This window comes from Salvelinus alpinus, chromosome 15 (assembly GCF_045679555.1).
Source record: "Salvelinus alpinus chromosome 15, SLU_Salpinus.1, whole genome shotgun sequence".
In the NCBI taxonomy this organism is placed as follows: domain Eukaryota; kingdom Metazoa; phylum Chordata; class Actinopteri; order Salmoniformes; family Salmonidae; genus Salvelinus; species Salvelinus alpinus.
The window spans coordinates 4,030,783-4,050,782 of record NC_092100.1 but is presented as its reverse complement, the minus strand read 5'-3'; the positions used below and the strand labels follow the sequence as shown (position 1 = coordinate 4,050,782).

The window sequence follows — 20,000 nt, the reverse complement described above, 5'->3', positions numbered from 1 at the left end:
AGTACCAGAATGATATTATAAGGTGTTACCTGTGTACCACAGTACCAGAATGATATTATAAGGTGTTACCTGTGTACTACAGTACCAGAATGATATTATACAGGTGTTACCTGTGTACCACAGTACCAGAATGATATTATAAGGTGTTACCTGTGTCCCACAGTACCAGAATGATATTATAAGGTGTTACCTGTGTCCCACAGTACCAGAATGATATTATAAGGTGTTACCTGTGTCCCACAGTACCAGAATGATATTATAAGGTGTTACCTGTGTACTACAGTACCAGAATGATATTATAAGGTGTTACCTGTGTCCCACAGTACCAGAATGATATTATAAGGTGTTACCTGTGTACTACAGTACCAGAATGATATTATACAGGTGTTACCTGTGTACCACAGTACCAGAATGATATTATAAGGTGTTACCTGTGTACTACAGTACCAGAATGATATTATACAGGTGTTACCTGTGTACCACAGTACCAGAATGATATTATAAGGTGTTACCTGTGTACTACAGTACCAGAATGATATTATACAGGTGTTACCTGTGTACCACAGTACCAGAATGATATTATAAGGTGTTACCTGTGTACTACAGTACCAGAATGATATTATAAGGTGTTACCTGTGTCCCACAGTACCAGAATGATATTATGAGGTGTTACCTGTGTACTACAGTACCAGAATGATATTATAAGGTGTTACCTGTGTCCCACAGTACCAGAATGATATTATGAGGTGTTACCTGTGTACCACAGTACCAGAATGATATTATAAGGTGTTACCTGTGTCCCACAGTACCAGAATGATATTATAAGGTGTTACCTGTGTCCCACAGTACCAGAATGATATTATAAGGTGTTACCTGTGTCCCACAGTACCAGAATGATATTATAAGGTGTTACCTGTGTACTACAGTACCAGAATGATATTATAAGGTGTTACCTGTGTCCCACAGTACCAGAATGATATTATAAGGTGTTACCTGTGTACTACAGTACCAGAATGATATTATACAGGTGTTACCTGTGTACCACAGTACCAGAATGATATTATAAGGTGTTACCTGTGTACTACAGTACCAGAATGATATTATACAGGTGTTACCTGTGTACCACAGTACCAGAATGATATTATAAGGTGTTACCTGTGTACTACAGTACCAGAATGATATTATAAGGTGTTGCCTGTGTCCCACAGTACCAGAATGATATTATAAGGTGTTACCTGTGTACTACAGTACCAGAATGATATTATGAGGTGTTACCTGTGTACTACAGTACCAGAATGATATTATAAGGTGTTACCTGTGTACTACAGTACCAGAATGATATTATAAGGTGTTACCTGTGTCCCACAGTACCAGAATGATATTATAAGGTGTTACCTGTGTCCCACAGTACCAGAATGATATTATAAGGTGTTACCTGTGTCCCACAGTACCAGAATGATATTATAAGGTGTTACCTGTGTACCACAGTACCAGAATGATATTATAAGGTGTTACCTGTGTACTACAGTACCAGAATGATATTATAAGGTGTTACCTGTGTCCCACAGTACCAGAATGATATTATAAGGTGTTACCTGTGTACTACAGTACCAGAATGATATTATAAGGTGTTACCTGTGTCCCACAGTACCAGAATGATATTATAAGGTGTTACCTGTGTCCCACAGTACCAGAATGATATTATAAGGTGTTACCTGTGTCCCACAGTACCAGAATGATATTATAAGGTGTTACCTGTGTACCACAGTACCAGAATGATATTATAAGGTGTTACCTGTGTACTACAGTACCAGAATGATATTATAAGGTGTTACCTGTGTCCCACAGTACCAGAATGATATTATAAGGTGTTACCTGTGTACTACAGTACCAGAATGATATTATAAGGTGTTACCTGTGTCCCACAGTACCAGAATGATATTATGAGGTGTTACTTGTGTACTACAGTACCAGAATGATATTATACAGGTGTTACCTGTGTACCACAGTACCAGAATGATATTATAAGGTGTTACCTGTGTACCACAGTACCAGAATGATATTATAAGGTGTTACCTGTGTACCACAGTACCAGAATGATATTATAAGGTGTTACCTGTGTACCACAGTACCAGAATGATATTATAAGGTGTTACCTGTGTACTACAGTACCAGAATGATATTATACAGGTGTTACCTGTGTACCACAGTACCAGAATGATATTATAAGGTGTTACCTGTGTCCCACAGTACCAGAATGATATTATAAGGTGTTACCTGTGTCCCACAGTACCAGAATGATATTATAAGGTGTTACCTGTGTCCCACAGTACCAGAATGATATTATAAGGTGTTACCTGTGTACTACAGTACCAGAATGATATTATAAGGTGTTACCTGTGTCCCACAGTACCAGAATGATATTATAAGGTGTTACCTGTGTACTACAGTACCAGAATGATATTATACAGGTGTTACCTGTGTACCACAGTACCAGAATGATATTATAAGGTGTTACCTGTGTACTACAGTACCAGAATGATATTATACAGGTGTTACCTGTGTACCACAGTACCAGAATGATATTATAAGGTGTTACCTGTGTACTACAGTACCAGAATGATATTATACAGGTGTTACCTGTGTACCACAGTACCAGAATGACATTATAAGGTGTTACCTGTGTACTACAGTACCAGAATGATATTATGAGGTGTTACCTGTGTCCCACAGTACCAGAATGATATTATAAGGTGTTACCTGTGTCCCACAGTACCAGAATGATATTATAAGGTGTTACCTGTGTCCCACAGTACCAGAATGATATTATAAGGTGTTACCTGTGTACCACAGTACCAGAATGATATTATAAGGTGTTACCTGTGTACCACAGTACCAGAATGATATTATAAGGTGTTACCTGTGTCCCACAGTACCAGAATGATATTATAAGGTGTTACCTGTGTACCACAGTACCAGAATGATATTATAAGGTGTTACCTGTGTCCCACAGTACCAGAATGATATTATAAGGTGTTACCTGTGTACCACAGTACCAGAATGATATTATAAGGTGTTACCTGTGTACTACAGTACCAGAATGATATTATAAGGTGTTACCTGTGTACTACAGTACCAGAATGATATTATAAGGTGTTACCTGTGTACCACAGTACCAGAATGATATTATAAGGTGTTACCTGTGTACTACAGTACCAGAATGATATTATAAGGTGTTACCTGTGTACTACAGTACCAGAATGATATTATAAGGTGTTACCTGTGTACCACAGTACCAGAATGATATTATAAGGTGTTACCTGTGTACTACAGTACCAGAATGATATTATAAGGTGTTACCTGTGTACTACAGTACCAGAATGATATTATAAGGTGTTACCTGTGTACCACAGTACCAGAATGATATTATAAGGTGTTACCTGTGTACTACAGTACCAGAATGATATTATAAGGTGTTACCTGTGTACTACAGTACCAGAATGATATTATAAGGTGTTACCTGTGTCCCACAGTACCAGAATGATATTATAAGGTGTTACCTGTGTACTACAGTACCAGAATGATATTATAAGGTGTTACCTGTGTCCCACAGTACCAGAATGATATTATAAGGTGTTACCTGTGTACCACAGTACCAGAATGATATTATAAGGTGTTACCTGTGTACTACAGTACCAGCATGATATTATAAGGTGTTACCTGTGTACTACAGTACCAGAATGATATTATAAGGTGTTACCTGTGTCCCACAGTACCAGAATGATATTATAAGGTGTTACCTGTGTACTACAGTACCAGAATGATATTATAAGGTGTTACCTGTGTACTACAGTACCAGAATGATATTATAAGGTGTTACCTGTGTACCACAGTACCAGAATGATATTATAAGCCATATATCATATTATAGTCTACACTCCACAGTCTATCAGTCAGTCAGTCAGTTGTATTTACTGTCTACACTCCACAGTCAGTCAGTCAGTCAGTCAGTCAGTTGTATTTACTGTCTACACTCCACAGTATATCAGTCAGTCAGTCAGTCAGTCAGTTGTATTTACTGTCTACACTCCACAGTCTATCAGTCAGTCAGTCAGTCAGTTATATTTACTGTCTACACTCCACAGTCTATCAGTCAGTCAGTCAGTCAGTCAGTCAGTCAGTTGTATTTACTGTCTACACTCCACAGTCTATCAGTCAGTCAGTCAGTCAGTTGTATTTACTGTCTACATTCCACAGTCTATCAGGGAATGTCTGAAGTTTTATGACGCATCACTGTGCATGTACATTTAGCCTACAGGCTGGTGGTAGAAGGTTCTGGTAGTATTGTAGTCTACAGGCTGGTAGTAGAAGGTTCTGGTAGTATTGTAGTCTACAGGCTGGTGGTAGAAGGTTCTGGTAGTATTGTAGTCTACAGGCTGGTAGTAGAAGGTTCTGGTAGTATTGTAGTCTACAGGCTGGTAGTAGAAGGTTCTGGTAGTATTGTAGTCTACAGGCTGGTAGTAGAAGGTTCTGGTAGTATTGTAGTCTACAGGCTGGTAGTAGAAGGTTCTGGTAGTATTGTAGTCTACAGGCTGGTGGTGGAAGGTTCTGGTAGTATTGTAGTCTACAGGCTGGTGGTAGAAGGTTCTGGTAGTATTGTAGTCTACAGGCTGGTAGTAGAAGGTTCTGGTAGTATTGTAGTCTACAGGCTGGTAGTAGAAGGTTCTGGTAGTATTGTAGTCTACAGGCTGGTGGTAGAAGGTTCTGGTAGTATTGTAGTCTACAGGCTGGTAGTAGAAGGTTCTGGTAGTATTGTAGTCTACAGGCTGGTAGTAGAAGGTTCTGGTAGTATTGTAGTCTACAGGCTGGTAGTAGAACAGTCCCGGTCCCGTGTGGCTCAGTTGGTAGAGCATGGCGCTTGCAACGCCAGGGTTGTGGGTTCATTCCCCACGGGGGGACCAGGATGAATATGTATGAACTTTCCAATTTGTAAGTCGCTCTGGATAAGAGCGTCTGCTAAATGACTTAAATGTAAATGTAAATGTAGAAGGTTCTGGTAGTATTGTAGTCTACAGGCTGGTAGTAGAAGGTTCTGGCAGTGTAGCCTGCAGGCTGGTGTGATATCAGGACGCCTGCTCATAGCTGGAAGCCCAAATAGTAGACCTCATTAACTCTGACCTACAGGCTGGTAGTAGAAGGATACTTTGTTAACTCTTGAGATATCGACACATGAGACATGCAAATCTTATGAGACAGACAGACAGGCTGGTCCAGTCCTTTCCTCACCATACCATTCCTCTGGAGACAGACAGACAGACAGACAGACAGACAGACACGCTGGTCCAGTCTTCTCCTCAGCATACCATTCCTCTAGAGACAGACAGACAGACAAACGGACTGGTCCAGGATCTCTCTGGTTCCAGATCAAGGCATATCAGAGACAGACAGACAAACGGACTGGTCCAGGATCTCTCTGGGTCCAGATCAAGGCATATCAGAGACAGACAGACAAACGGACTGGTCCAGGATCTCTCTGGGTCCAGATCAAGGCATATCAGAGACAGACAGACAAACGGACTGGTCCAGGATCTCTCTGGGTCCAGATCAAGGCATATCAGAGACAGACAGACAAACGGACTGGTCCATGATCTCTCTGGGTCCAGATCAAGGCATATCAGAGACAGACAGACAAACGGACTGGTCCAGGATCTCTCTGGGTCCAGATCAAGGCATATCAGAGACAGACAGACAAACGGACTGGTCCAGGATCTCTCTGGGTCCAGATCAAGGCATATCAGAGAGCATGCAGCTCTTCAACTGATTGCCTAATTATTCCTTGGATATATTTCTTGTCTTGGATAAGGCATGGATGACAGTTGTAATGACAAAACCCAATCATAAAGGAGACAGGGGACAGCCTTGCCTGGTTTCTCGTTGTACTGGGAAATGAATGAATGCAATCTATTTTAATATGTTAGAGAAATGCCCTTTCGGTTTTGCATTTCACAGCATGTGTTCATTATAGCCGTGTTGTCACAGAGACACATAGAGATGGGTGTTTTTAACGTTTTAATCTAACCCGCACACATCACACCAACACAGTGGAAAGAGGGATGAAATCATACCATTATCAGAGTCTCGTTTTTGACTTTATCCATCTTTTTATTCCCTTATCTGCTCTGTGACACCCTGCACCCTCTCCCAGCCAGCCGGTTTAAAGCACCTTGTTAACTTGGCCTTTTGTGACGGCAGAGAGTCATTTATTACGTGAATAAAGGAGAGAAATTACTTCCCTTCGTGGTTCATGATTGCTTCACTGTTTTTTCAGCAGCTTTTCAGCAGCAACAATAGAAGGTCTTGAGACCTTGTGATATTTCTGTTACATGTGATCATACACCTAAGGGAAGTCTAGGTCTGGTCAAGGCCTCTGTGTTCATAAAACGTTTTCCATTTATCAATACAAAATACACATGCATGCACGTGAGAACACGCACAAACACACACACACACACAGAGCGTGCCACTGAGGGTGATATTCTGAAGTCACCATCTGCTGCTCTCCGTTGATCAATAGAAACCTGATAAAAAAACTCATCGGAACCTTCTAGACGAAACAGCTGTCTAATGGTTCTAAACCACTACAGATAAAACATGGAGACATGATGGAGACTTGGTCGAAGAATCACTGTTTCGTCACAATAAACAAACATGTTCAGAACACAACCCAGGGTATGATAACAAGTCGTCTTGTATATATCTAACATAGTGATCATAAACGTTGACTCTGAATATGACCGGTTGCATCACCGCCTGGTATGGCAACTGCTCGGCCTCCGACCGCAAGGCACTACAGAGGGTAGTGCGTACGACCAAGTACATCACTGAGGCCAAGCTTCCTGCCATCCAGGACCTTTATACCAGACGGTGTCAGAGGAAGGCCCTAAAAATTGTCAAAGACTCCAGTCACCCTGGTCATAGACTGTTCTCTTTGCTACCGCACAGCAAGTGGTACCGGAGCGCCAAGTCTAGGTCCAAAAGGCTACTAAACAACTTCTTAACAACAAGGTCCAAAAGGCTTCTTAACAGTTTCTACCACCAAGCCATAAGACTCCTGAACAGCTAATTGAATGGCTACCCAGACTATTTACATTACCCCCCATTTTACGCTGCTGCTACTCTATGTTGTTATCATCTATGCATAGTCACTTTAATAACTCTACCTACATGTACATATTTCCTCGACTAATCGGTGCCCCCACACATTGACTCTGTACCGTAACACCCCTGTATATAGCCTCCACATTGACTCTGTACCGGTACCCTCCTGTATATAGCCTCCACATTGACTCTGTACCGGTACACCCTGTATATAGCCTCCACATTGACTCTGTACCGGTACCCCCTGTATATAGCCTCCACATTGACTCTGTACCGGTACCCCCTGTATATAGCCTCCACATTGACTCTGTACCGTAACACCCTGTATATAGCCTCCACATTGACTCTGTACCAGTACCCCCTGTATATAGCCTCCACATTGACTCTGTACCGTAACACCCTGTATATAGCCTCCACATTGACTCTGTACCGGTACCCCCTGTATATAGCCTCCACATTGACTCTGTACCGGTACCCCCTGTATATAGCCTCCACATTGTTATTTTACTGCTGCTCTTTAATTGAGCAGCAGTAAAATTACAGCAGTTACTGTTGTTTTTTAGTTATCTATTTTTTACTTAACACTTATTTTTCTTAAAACTGCAAACTGTTGGTTAAGGGCTTGAAAGTAAGCATTTCACTGTAAGGTGTGACAAATACAATTTTATTTTACTCATTTGACATTTTATGATTAGAAATGTGAAGTGCACACCGGCTTGTATGACATGAAAGCGGTATTTATTATAATCCTCAATGTCTCATCTTTTGATATACAGTGCATTTGGAAAATATTCAGACCCCTTGACTTTTTCCACATTTTGTTACGCTACAGCCTTAATCTAAAATGTAATGAGGAAAAACAGGTTTTTAGAACTACTGAAATATTACATTTACATAAGTATTCTGACACTTTACTCAGTACTTTGTTGAAGCACCTTTGACAGCGATTACAGCATCGAGTCTTCTTGGGTATGACGCTACAAGCTTGGCACACCTGTATTTGGAGAGTTTCTCTCATTCTTCTCTGCAGATCCTCTCAAACTCTGTCAGGTTGGATGGGGAGCGTTGCTGCACAGCTATTTTCAGGTCTCTCCAGAGATGTTCGATTGGGTTCAAGTCCGGCCTCTGGCTGGGCCACTCAAGGACATTCAGAGACTTGTCCCGAAGCCACTCCTGTGTTGTCTTTGCTGTCGTGCTTAGGGTCGTTGTCCTGTCAGAAGGTGACTCTTTGCCCCAGTTTGAGGTTCTGAGCGCTCTGGAGCAGGTTTTCAACAAGGATCTCTCTGTACTTTGCTCTTTTCATCTTTGCCTCAATCCTGACTAGTCTGCCAGTCCCTGCCGCTGAAAAACATACCCACAGCATGATGCTGCCACCACCATGCTTCACCGTAGGGATGGTGCCAGGTTTCCTCCAGACGTGACGCTTGGCATTCAGGCCAAAGAGTTCAATCTTGGTTTCATCAGACCAGAGAATCTTGTTTCTCATGGTCTGAGAGTCTTTAGGTGCCTTTTGGCTCTGTCAGAGTGACCATCGGGTTCTTGCTCACCTCCCTGACCAAGGCCCTTCTCCCCCGATTGCTCAGTTTGGCTGGGAGGCCAGTTCTAAGAAGAGTCTTGGTGGTTCCAAACTTCTTCCATTTAAGAATGATGGAGGCCACTGTGTTCTTGGGGACCTTCAATGCTGCAGAAATGTTTTGGTACCCTTCCCCAGATCTGTGCCTCGACACAATCCTGTCTCGGAGCTCTACGGACAATTCCTTCGACCTCATGGCTTGGTTTTTGCTCTGACGTGCACTGTCAACTGTGGGACCTTATATAGACAGGTGTGTGCCTTTCCAAATCATGTCCAATCAATTGAATTTACCACAGGTGGACTCCAATCAAGTTGTAGAAACATCTCAAGGATGATCAATGGAAACAGGATGCAACTGAGCTCAATTTCAAGTTTCATAACAAATACTTATGTAAATAAGGTATTTCTTTTTTTGTTGGAAACATTTCTAAAAACATGTTTTCACTTTATCATTATGGGGTATTGTGATGTCATTATGGGGTATTGTGATGTCATTATGGGGTATTGTGATGTCATTATGGGGTATTGTTTGTAGATTGCTGATCATTTTATTTTATTTTATCCGTTTTAGAATAAGGCTATAACGTAACAAAATGTGGAAAAAGTAAAGGGGTCTGAATACTTTCCGGAAGGCACTGTACATCGAGTCCTCTTTTAATTTACAACATTTCACAAGATGGCCAATCAACGAGAGGGATGGGGGAAACTTCTTGTCGTTCCGGTGCTCAAGTTCAGAACGTCTGTCAGTCAAAACCCACACAGAGCCTGAACTCTGACCTCATGTATACTGTAGCATGTTACTGTACAGCCACTACGTTCCAATTTAGGCTTTTATTAATACCCAAATCTGCCCTTAGACATATATGGGAGCAAATGGCTCCAGCCAGCTTAGTATTAAAGACTTCAAGGCTAATATTGAGATTTTAACTGTGTAATTTTTCAAAATGCAACAGACTGGTCAGAGTGCTGTTTCCACATGACTTGCGTTCCTGTACAGACTCATCATGCATCCTATACTCACAGCGTCACCCTTAGGGTTGTAGGGGCCACCAGGGGCCACAGGCCCAGGGTCATATTCCTCTTCACTAAAAACACCCAGAGATGTATATCATTAGCAAGTTAAACACCCAACAGACACAACAGCCTTCGTGATGCTTTAAACAGAAGAGCCGTGATGCTTTAAACAGAAGAGCCGTGATGCTTTAAACAGAACAGCCGTGATGCTTTAAACAGAAGAGCCGTGATGCTTTAAACAGAAGAGCCGTGATGCTTTAAACAGAAGAGCCGTGATGCTTTAAACAGAAGAGCCGTGATGCTTTAAACAGAAGAGCCGTGATGCTTTAAACAGAAGAGCCGTGATGCTTTAAACAGAAGAGCCGTGATGCTTTAAACAGAAGAGGACGTTGTGTTTCCTAACAACCTTCATCGGGGCGTCGCCCTAACAACCTTCATCGGGGCGTCGCCCTAACAACCTTCATCGGGGCGTCGCCCTAACAACCTTCATCGGGGCGTCGCCTTAACAACCTTCGTCAGGGCGTCGCCCTAACAACCTTCATCGGGGCGTCGCCCTAACAACCTTCATCGGGGCGTTGTTATTGGTCACATGGTTATCAGATGTTATTGGTCACATGGTTAGCAGATGTTATTGGTCACATGGTTAGCAGATGTTATTGGTCACATGGTTAGCAGATGTTATTGGTCACATGGTTATCAGATGTTATTGGTCACATGGTTATCAGATGTTATTGGTCACATGGTTAGCAGATGGTATTGGTCACATGGTTATCAGATGTTATTGGTCACATGGTTAGCAGATGGTATTGGTCACATGGTTATCAGATGTTATTGGTCACATGGTTAGCAGATGGTATTGGTCACATGGTTATCAGATGTTATTGGTCACATGGTTAGCAGATGTTATTGGTCACATGGTTAGCAGATGTTATTGGTCACATGGTTAGCAGATGTTATTGGTCACATGGTTAGCAGATGTTATTGGTCACATGGTTAGCAGATGTTATTGGTCACATACACATAGTTAGCAGATGTTAATGGTCACATACTCATGGTTAGCAGATGTTATTGGTCACATACACATGGTTAGCAGATGTTATTGGTCACATACACATGGTTAGCAGATGTTATTGGTCACATACACATGGTTAGCAGATGTTATTGGTCACATACACATGGTTAGCAGATGTTATTGGTCACATGGTTAGCAGATGTTATTGGTCACATGGTTAGCAGATGTTATTGGTCACATGGTTAGCAGATGTTATTGGTCACATGGTTAGCAGATGTTATTGGTCACATGGTTAGCAGATGTTATTGGTCACATGGTTAGCAGATGTTATTGGTCACATGGTTAGCAGATGTTATTGGTCACATACACATGGTTAGCAGATGTTATTGGTCACATGGTTAGCAGATGTTATTGTGAGTGTAGTGAAATGCTTGTGCTTCTAGATCAGCAGTATCTAACAGGTAATATCTAACAACTCCACAACAAAACCTAACACACACAATCTAGTAAAGGAACAGGATGAGAATATATAAGTATAAAATATATGGATGAGCAGTGACAGAGCGGCTCAGATGCAATAGATAGTAAAGAATAGATAGTGAAGGATACAGTATACATTATATACATATGAGATGAGTAATGAGAGATATGTAAACATTCTTAAAGTGACATTTATTAAAGTGGCCAATGATATCAAGTCTGTAGGTAGGCAGCCGCCTCTCTCTGTGTTAGTTGTGGCTGTTTAACAGTCTGATGGCCTTGAGATAGAAGCTGTTTTTCAGTCTCTCGGTCCCAGCTTTGATGCACCTGTACTGACCTCACCTTCTGGATGATAGTGGGTGAACAGGCAGTAGCTTGGGTGGTTGTTGTCCTTGATGATCGTTATGGCCTTCCTGTGACATCGGGTGGTGTAGGTGTCCTGGAGGGCAGGAAGTTTGCCCCCGGTGATGCGTTGTGCAGACCTCACTACCCTCTGGAGAGCCTTACGGTTGTGGGCGGTGCAGTTGCCGTACCAGGCGGTGATACAGCCCGACAGGATGCTCTCAATTGTGCATCTGTAAAAGTTAGTGAAGGTTTTTGATGACAGGGCACATTTTCTTCAGCCTCCTGAGGTTGAAGAGACACTGTTGCGCCTTCTTCACAACGCTGTCTGTGTGGGTGGACCATTTCAGTTTGTCCGTGATGTGTACGCAGAGGAACTTAAAACTTCCCACCTTCTCCACTACCCGTCAATGTGGATAGGGGGGTGCTCCCTCTGCTGTTTCCTGAAGTCCACGATCATCTCCTTTGTTTTGTTGACGTTGAGTGTGAGGTTATTTTCCTGACACCACACTCCGAGTGCCCTCACCTCCTCCCTGTAGGCCGTTTTGTCGTTGTTGGTAATCAAGCCTACCACTGTAGTGTCGTCTGCAAACTTAATGATTGAGTTGGAGGCGTGCATGGCCACGCAGTCATGAGTGAACAGGGAGTACAGGGGGGGCTGAGAACGCACCCTTGTGGGGCCCCAGTGTTGAGGATCAGCGGGGTGGAGATGTTGTTTCCTACCTTCACCACCTGGGGGGCGGCCCGTCAGGAAGTCCAGGACCCAGTTGCGCAGGGCGGGGTTGAGACCCAGGGTCTGTGTTAGACTGTGTTAAATTGTACGTATGACAGCTTTGTGTTGTGTTGCAGGCTCCCAGCAGTGCCAGGCCTGAGGAAGAACTGGAGAGGCTCACCAAGAAGATGCTTTATGACATGGACAACCCTCCGGCTGAGGAGTACTTTGGTAAGACAGGACTTTACTGTCCATAAACGTACAGTAATCATATAATTACCAACAGTAAATATCATTATAGTGAACTATCATTCCCAGCCTAAGACCGTCCCACTTCAGCACCCTCCACTTCCAATCACAGACCTGGAATTACTTTGGTGAGACAGAAGAACCTACCCCCCCCCCCCCCCCGGTACCAGTAACTCCTTATGTATGTGTCTGACCCCCCCCGGTACCAGTAACTCCTCATCTATGTGTCTGACCCCCCCCCCCCCCCCGGTACCAGTAACTCCTCATCTATGTGTCTGACCCCCCCCCCCCCCGGTACCAGTAACTCCTCATCTATGTGTCTGACCCCCCCCCCCCCCGGTACCAGTAACTCCTTATGTATGTGTCTGACCCCCCCCCTGGTACCAGTAACTCCTCATCTATGTGTCTGACCCCCCCCCCCCTCCCCCCCGGTACCAGTAACTCCTTATGTATGTGTCTGACCCCCCCCCCCCCCCCCTTTTCCTATGGGTCAATCTCCTACACCATGTTAGAGGGTTGCAGCCATACCTTTTCCTATGGGTCAATCTCCTACACCATGTTAGAGGGTTGCAGCCATACCTTTTCTTATGGGTCAATCTCCTACACCATGTTAGAGGGTTGCAGCCATACCTTTTCCTATGGGTCAATCTCCTACACCATGTTAGAGGGTTGCAGCCATACCTTTTCTTATGGGTCAATCTCCTACACCATGTTAGAGGGTTGCAGCCATACCTTTTCCTATGGGTCAGATAGTCACCTACTTGTTTTGATTGTATCAGTCATTCATCGTCTAGTATGTTGGATTGCCTAACTATCCATAGATCTGCCATTTCAAGTCTTTGTCAGTCGAATCCATTCCCATGCACACACCCAGGTGATAGTACAGTAGGTGTAAGTGGCCACTCCGTTCGACCTCACGTCAATGGAGCATATGGAACCGGGGAGGAGAGGAAATGGTTTGTGGAACCTTACGTACTCTCTCTCTCTCTCTCTCTCTCTCTCTCTCTCTCTCTCTCTCTCTCTCTCTCTCTCTCTCTCTCTCTCTCTCTCTCTCTCTCTCTCTCTCTCTCTCTCTCTCTCTCTCTCTCTCTCTCTCTCTGTCTCTGTCTCTCTCTCTCTCTCTCTCTCTCTCTCTCTCTCTCTCTCTCTCTCTCTCTCTCTCTCTCTCTGTCTCTGTCTCTATCTGTCTCTCTCTCTCTGTCTCTCTCTCTCTCTCTCTCTCTCTCTCTCTCTCTCTCTCTCTCTCTCTCTCTCTCTCTCTCTATCTGTCTCTCTCTCTCTCTCTCTCTCTCTCTCTCTCTCTCTCTCTCTCTCTCTCTCTCTCTCTCTCTCTCTCTCTCTCTCTCTCTCTCTCTCTCTCTCTCTCTCTCTCTCTCTCTCTCTCTCTCTCTCTCTCTCTCTCTCTCTCTCTCTCTCTCTCTCTCTCTCAATTTCAATTCAATTCAAGGGGCTTTATTGGCATGGGAAACATGTGTTAACATTGCCAAAGCAAGTGAGGTAGGTAATATACAAAAGTCAAATAAACAATAAAAATGAACAGTAAACATTACACATACAGAAGTTTCAAAACAATAAAGACATTACAAATGTCATATTATATATATGCAGTGTTGTAACAATGTACAAATGGTTAAAGCACACAAGTTAAAATAAATAAACATAAATATGGGTTGTATTTACAGTGGTGTTTGTTCTTCACTGGTTGCCCTTTTCTTGTGGCAACAGGTCACAAATCTTGCTGCTGTGATGGCACACTGTGGAATTTCACCCAGTAGATATGGGAGTTTATCAAAATTGGATTTGTTTTCGAATTCTTTGTGGATCTGTGTAATCTGAGGGAAATATGTCTCTCTAATATGGTCATACATTGGGCAGGAGGTTAGGAAGTGCAGCTCAGTTTCCACCTCATTTTGTGGGCAGTGTGCACATAGCCTGTCTTCTCTTGAGAGCCATGTCTGCCTACGGCGGCCTTTCTCAATAGCAAGGCTATGCTCACTGAGTCTGTACATAGTCAAAGCTTTCCTTAAGTTTGGGTCAGTCACAGTGGTCAGGTATTCTGCCACTGTGTACTCTCTGTTTAGGGCCAAATAGCATTCTAGTTTGCTCTGTTTTTTTGTTAATTCTTTCCAATGTGTCAAGTAATTATCTTTTTGTTTTCTCATGATTTGGTTGGGTCTAATTGTGCTGTTGTCCTGGGGCTCTGTGGGGTGTGTTTGTGTTTGTGAACAGAGCCCCAGGACCAGCTTGCTTAGGGGACTCTTCTCCAGGTTCATCTCTCTGTAGGTGATGGCTTTGTTATGGAAGGTTTGGGAATCGCTTCCTTTTAGGTGGTTGTAGAATTTAACGGCTCTTTTCTGGATTTTGATAATTAGTGGGTATCGGCCTAATTCTGCTCTGCATGCATTATTTGGTGTTCTACGTTGTACACGGAGGATATTTTTGCAGAATTCTGCATGCAGAGTCTCAATTTGGTGTTTGTCCCATTTTGTGAAATCTTGGTTGGTGAGCGGACCCCAGACCTCACAACCATAAAGGGCAATGGGCTCTATGACTGATTCAAGTATTTTTAGCCAGATCCTAATTGGTATGTTGAAATTTATGTTCCTTTTGATGGCATAGAAGGCCCTTCTTGCCTTGTCTCTCAGATCGTTCACAGCTTTGTGGAAGTTACCTGTGGTGCTGATGTTTAGGCCGAGGTATGTATAGTTTTTTGTGTGCTCTAGGGCAACGGTGTCTAGATGGAATTTGTGGTCCTGGTGACTGGACCTTTTTTGGAACACCATTATTTTGGTCTTACTGAGATTTACTGTCAGGGCCCAGGTCTGACAGAATCTGTGCAGAAGATCTAGGTGCTGCTGTAGGCCCTCCTTGGTTGGTGACAGAAGCACCAGATCATCAGCAAACAGTAGACATTTGACTTCGGATTCTAGTAGGGTGAGACCGGGTGCTGCAGACTGTTCTAGTGCCCGCGCCAATTCGTTGATATATATGTTGAAGAGGGTGGGGCTTAAGCTGCATCCCTGTCTCACCCCACGACCCTGTGTGAAGAAATGTGTGTGTTTTTTGCCAATTTTAACCGCACACTTGTTGTTTGTGTACATGGATTTTATAATGTCGTATGTTTTACCCCCAACACCACTTTCCATCAATTTGTATAGCAGACCCTCATGCCAAATTGAGTCGAAGGCTTTTTTGAAATCAACAAAGCATGAGAAGACTTTGCCTTTGTTTTGGTTTGTTTGGTTGTCAATTAGGGTGTGTAGGGTGAATACATGGTCTGTTGTACGGTAATTTGGTAAAAAGCCAATTTGACATTTGCTCAGTACATTGTTTTCATTGAGGAAATGTACGAGTCTGCTGTTAATGATAATGCAGAGTATTTTCCCAAGGTTACTGTTGACGCATATTCCACGGTAGTTATTGGGGTCAAATTTGTCTCCACTTTTGTGGATTGGGGTGATCAGTCCTTGGTTCCAAATATTGGGGAAGATGCCAGAGCTAAGGACGATGTTAAAGAGTTTTAGTATAGCCAATTGGAATTTGTTGTCTGTATATTTGATCATTTCATTAAGGATACCATCAACACCACAGGCCTTTTTGGGTTTGAGGGTTTTTATTTTGTCCTGTAACTCATTCAAGGTAATTGGAGAATCCAATGGGTTCTGGTAGTCTTTAATAGTTGATTCTAGGATTTGTATTTGATCATGTATATGTTTTTGTTCTTTATTCTTTGTTATAGAGCCAAAAAGATTGGAGAAGTGGTTTACCCATACATCTCCATTTTGGATAGATAATTCTTCGTGTTGTTGTTTGTTTAGTGTTTTCCAATTTTCCCAGAATTGGTTAGAGTCTATGGAGTCTTCAATTACATTGAGCTGATTTCTGACGTGCTGTTCCTTCTTTTTCCGTAGTGTATTTCTGTATTGTTTTAGTGATTCGCCATAGTGAAGGCGTAGACTCAGGTTTTCCGGGTCTCTATGTTTTTGGTTGGACAGGTTCCTCAATTTATTTCTTAGATTTTTGCATTCTTTATCAAACCATTTGTCATTGTTGTTCATTTTCTTCGGTTTTCTATTTGAGATTTTTAGATTTGATAGGGAAGCTGAGAGGTCAAATATACTGTTAAGATTTTCTACTGCCAAGTTTACACCTTCACTATTGCAGTGGAACATTTTACCCAGGAAGTTGTCTAAAAGGGATTTAATTTGCTGTTGCCTAATTGTTTTTTGGTAGGTTTCCAAACTGCATTCCTTCCATCTATAGCATTTCTTAATGTTACTCAGTTCCTTTGGCTTTGATGCCTCATGATTGAGTATTGCTCTGTTCAAGTAGACTGTGATTTTGCTGTGGTCTGATAGGGGTGTCAGTGGGCTGACTGTGAACGCTCTGAGAGACTCTGGGTTGAGGTCAGTGATAAAGTAGTCTACAGTGCTACTGCCAAGAGATGAGCTATAGGTGAACCTACCATAGGAGTCCCCTCGAAGCCTACCATTGACTATGTACATACCCAGCGTGCGACAGAGCTGCAGGAGTTGTGACCCGTTTTTGTTGGTTATGTTGTCATAGTTGTGCCTAGGGGGGCATATGGGGGAGGGAATGCTGTCACCTGCAGGCAGGTGTTTGTCCCCCTGTGTGCTGAGGGTGTCAGGTTCTTGTCCAGTTCTGGCATTTAGGTCGTCACAGACTAATACATGTCCCTGGGCCTGGAAATGATTGATTTCCCCCTCCAGGATGGAGAAGCTGTCTTTATTAAAGTATGGGGATTCTAGTGGGGGGATATAGGTAGCACACAGGAGGACATTTTTCTCTGTTAAGATAATTTCCTTTTGAATTTCTAGCCAAATGTAAAATGTTCCTGTTTTGATTAATTTAATGGAGTGAGTTAGGTCTGCTCTATACCAAATTAGCATTCCCCCTGAGTCCCTTCCCTGTTTCACACCTGGTAGTTTGGTGGATGGGACTACCAGCTCTCTGTAACCTAGAGGGCAACCAGTGGGTCCGTCTCCGCTATACCATGTTTCTTGCAGGATGACAATGTCTGCATTACCGATTTCTTTGGTGAAGTCCGTGTTCCTGCTCTTTAGGCCAAAGGCAGATGACCTCAGGCCTTGGATATTCCAGGATGATATAGTGAAGGCTTCTTGTTCCATAAAGTGTCCAATGTTGTTGGTTGTGGTTTGGCCTCAGGCCAGTAGGTGTGAGCAGAGCCTGCTGAGCATCTGGTACATGCCGTTGGCTTGGGCGAGTGTCAGAGTGGGGGTTGGGCCTGTTTGCCCGCTCACTACCTGGGCGTATGTGTGACTTCCATGTTGATGCTCTCTTTGCGGGGGTGGGGTGCATGGGGTGGGCAGGAGTGGCATAGGTCTGATCTGAGGGGGCCTAAATGGGGTGTGGGCATGGTTGATGTGGGGGGGTGTTGATTGGTTGGGGTGGGGGTGTGGATGTGTCTGGGGGTGCTGTGGTCTGGATGTAAGTCCTCTTGGCGTGGGTCCTCTATGTGTAGGTCCACGGGGGGGTCCTGCAGGTCTTGGAGGGTGTCTCCCTGGTCTGGGTGGGGTGTCTATTGATCTGTTGCTCCTGTGTGAAGTGTTGGGGCTGCGTTTGAGAGCGATGTCCTTTAGAGTCCGGGCAAAGGTGGGCACTGCTGCCTTATAGAGGTGGACCTGGTCATAGAGGCTGTTCAAGTCCAGGGTGGAGTGGTGGGCCAGGAAAACATTTGGTTTTGAGGCACAGTCACGGGAAATGCTTGCGTTTACCCGCTGTATTGTAGCAGGGTGGAAGTCTTTTCGTGGTAGCAGGGTGGAGATGACCACTTGTGCATTGGGGAAAGTAGAAGAAGCTTTTTCAATCACTCCCTTCAGTGCTGTGGCCACCCTTTCCTGCTTTGCTCTCAGGTCGTTTGTGCCTGTGTGTATTATTATGTGGCTAGGTGAGCCTAGTTTGTCCTCAGACAGAAGGTCTAGGGCGCGCTGGGTGTTTGGACACCAGAGTTTAGACACACTGTGTTTGGGAAAAAGTTTTTTTTTCTTCTATATATTTCCCATTTGAGTCCATAAGGAGAACAATCTGTGTCTTGTGTTTGTTCTCAGTGGGTGTGGGGGGGTTGTCAGGAGGGCTATCAGGGTGGCTGACAGGGGGGGTGCTCAGGGGGGGTGAGAGCTGCTGGGCTTGGGTTTTTTCTTTTGTCTGTTCTGCTGTGATGTTGACTCTATGGTCAGGGTCTGGTGTGGACTGTTCTGCTGTGGTGTCGAGACTTTTGTCCGGTGCTGAGGTGGGCTGTTCTGCTGGCGTCTCTGTGGGGATGGCCACCTCCCTAGTGGGTTGTTCTCTGTCACATGCCATCCCCCTCAACCTCTCCTCCAGCAGTCTGATCCTCTCCTCCATCCCCCTCTCCCTCTCCTCCAGCAGTCTGATCCTCTCCTCTAGTGCTTTGTTCTGCTCCTGCTTCTGCTCTTTCTCCTGTTGAAGTTGTCTCACCACTGTCCAGAGTGCAGATATGTCTCTCTCCACCTCCAGCTCTCCTGGTCTGGTTAAGGGGTTGTTGTGCTGGACTGTTGTCTGGGTCTGTGCTGACTGGAGTGTAATCACCTGCTGTTCCAGCTCCACCTGCCTTACCTCCAGCTGGGTGAATTTATCCTTCATTTCAATGAGGGAGAAGTGCTCTATACTGGGAGGTAGACTGTCTGCTGAGGGTTGCTCGTCTGTGGGGTTATATGATGAAGAGGTCTGGTCTGACCCGCTTGGGGTGGGGGTATCTTTATCAAGGGAGAGCTTCTCCTGCTGGGCTAATTCTTTGATTAGGTGAAAGTCCAGCTGAAACTGTTTGGGGTTGCCCTGTACCAATACTGTTCCAGACTTATATAGATTTATGTTAGCTGACTCAGAGTCCTTGTTGTCAAGTATCCTGAGTTTCCACCCCTCGTTAACCCCCCCTCTCTTAACAGAGGGGTAGTGTGCTAATATAGCACTGTGCCATGCCAGGGGATGGTTTGTGTGGAAGATAAGGTTGCTGATGTTCCCATTTTTGTAATAGTCAGCAAAAAGTGTCTCTTGATTTTCCATAAGGAGCTTCATTTTGTGCTCTTTTCTTGCCTTATCATTCTTTACACTCACAGGGTACTGTATTTTAATTACCTCTGAACAGCAGGAGGGAGCTTCTAAGGCCTCTCCATTTGGTTGGGGTAGACTATTCGACTCTCCTGCCATTGTTGGGCTAATGGTCTTTGACACCTCTCACTTGACACGTCAGTGCTAGTTGAAGCTGTATCAAGTCAGTTACAGTTGAATACAGTTGAAGCTGTATCTCTCTCAGTTCCACAAAAAATCCAAGTTTAACTAACTCTAAATCTATCTTTTTTAAAGAAAATGCTGAAAAATGCAGGAGCTCATCTGATCATCTGATCATGACCTCTCTCTCTCTCTCTCGCTAGCTAGCTTCTTTCAGGAGAGTCCCTAGCAAC

General features: G+C 43.8%; 1 protein-coding gene across 3 annotated transcripts in view; it reads left to right on the top strand.

Moving 5' to 3' along the window:
• Window positions 1-20,000, top strand: part of lpp (LIM domain containing preferred translocation partner in lipoma) — a 460,602-nt gene that overhangs the window by 274,784 nt on the left and 165,818 nt on the right. For all 3 annotated transcript variants that reach the window (XR_011667934.1, XM_071342291.1, XM_071342290.1), the window contains exon 8: window positions 12,429-12,522. Coding sequence is in view for 2 of the 3 variants with exons in the window: in XM_071342291.1 (XP_071198392.1) it covers window positions 12,429-12,522 (94 nt within the window). In the remaining variant the exon portion in view is untranslated. The remainder of the gene's footprint in view (window positions 1-12,428; window positions 12,523-20,000) is intronic.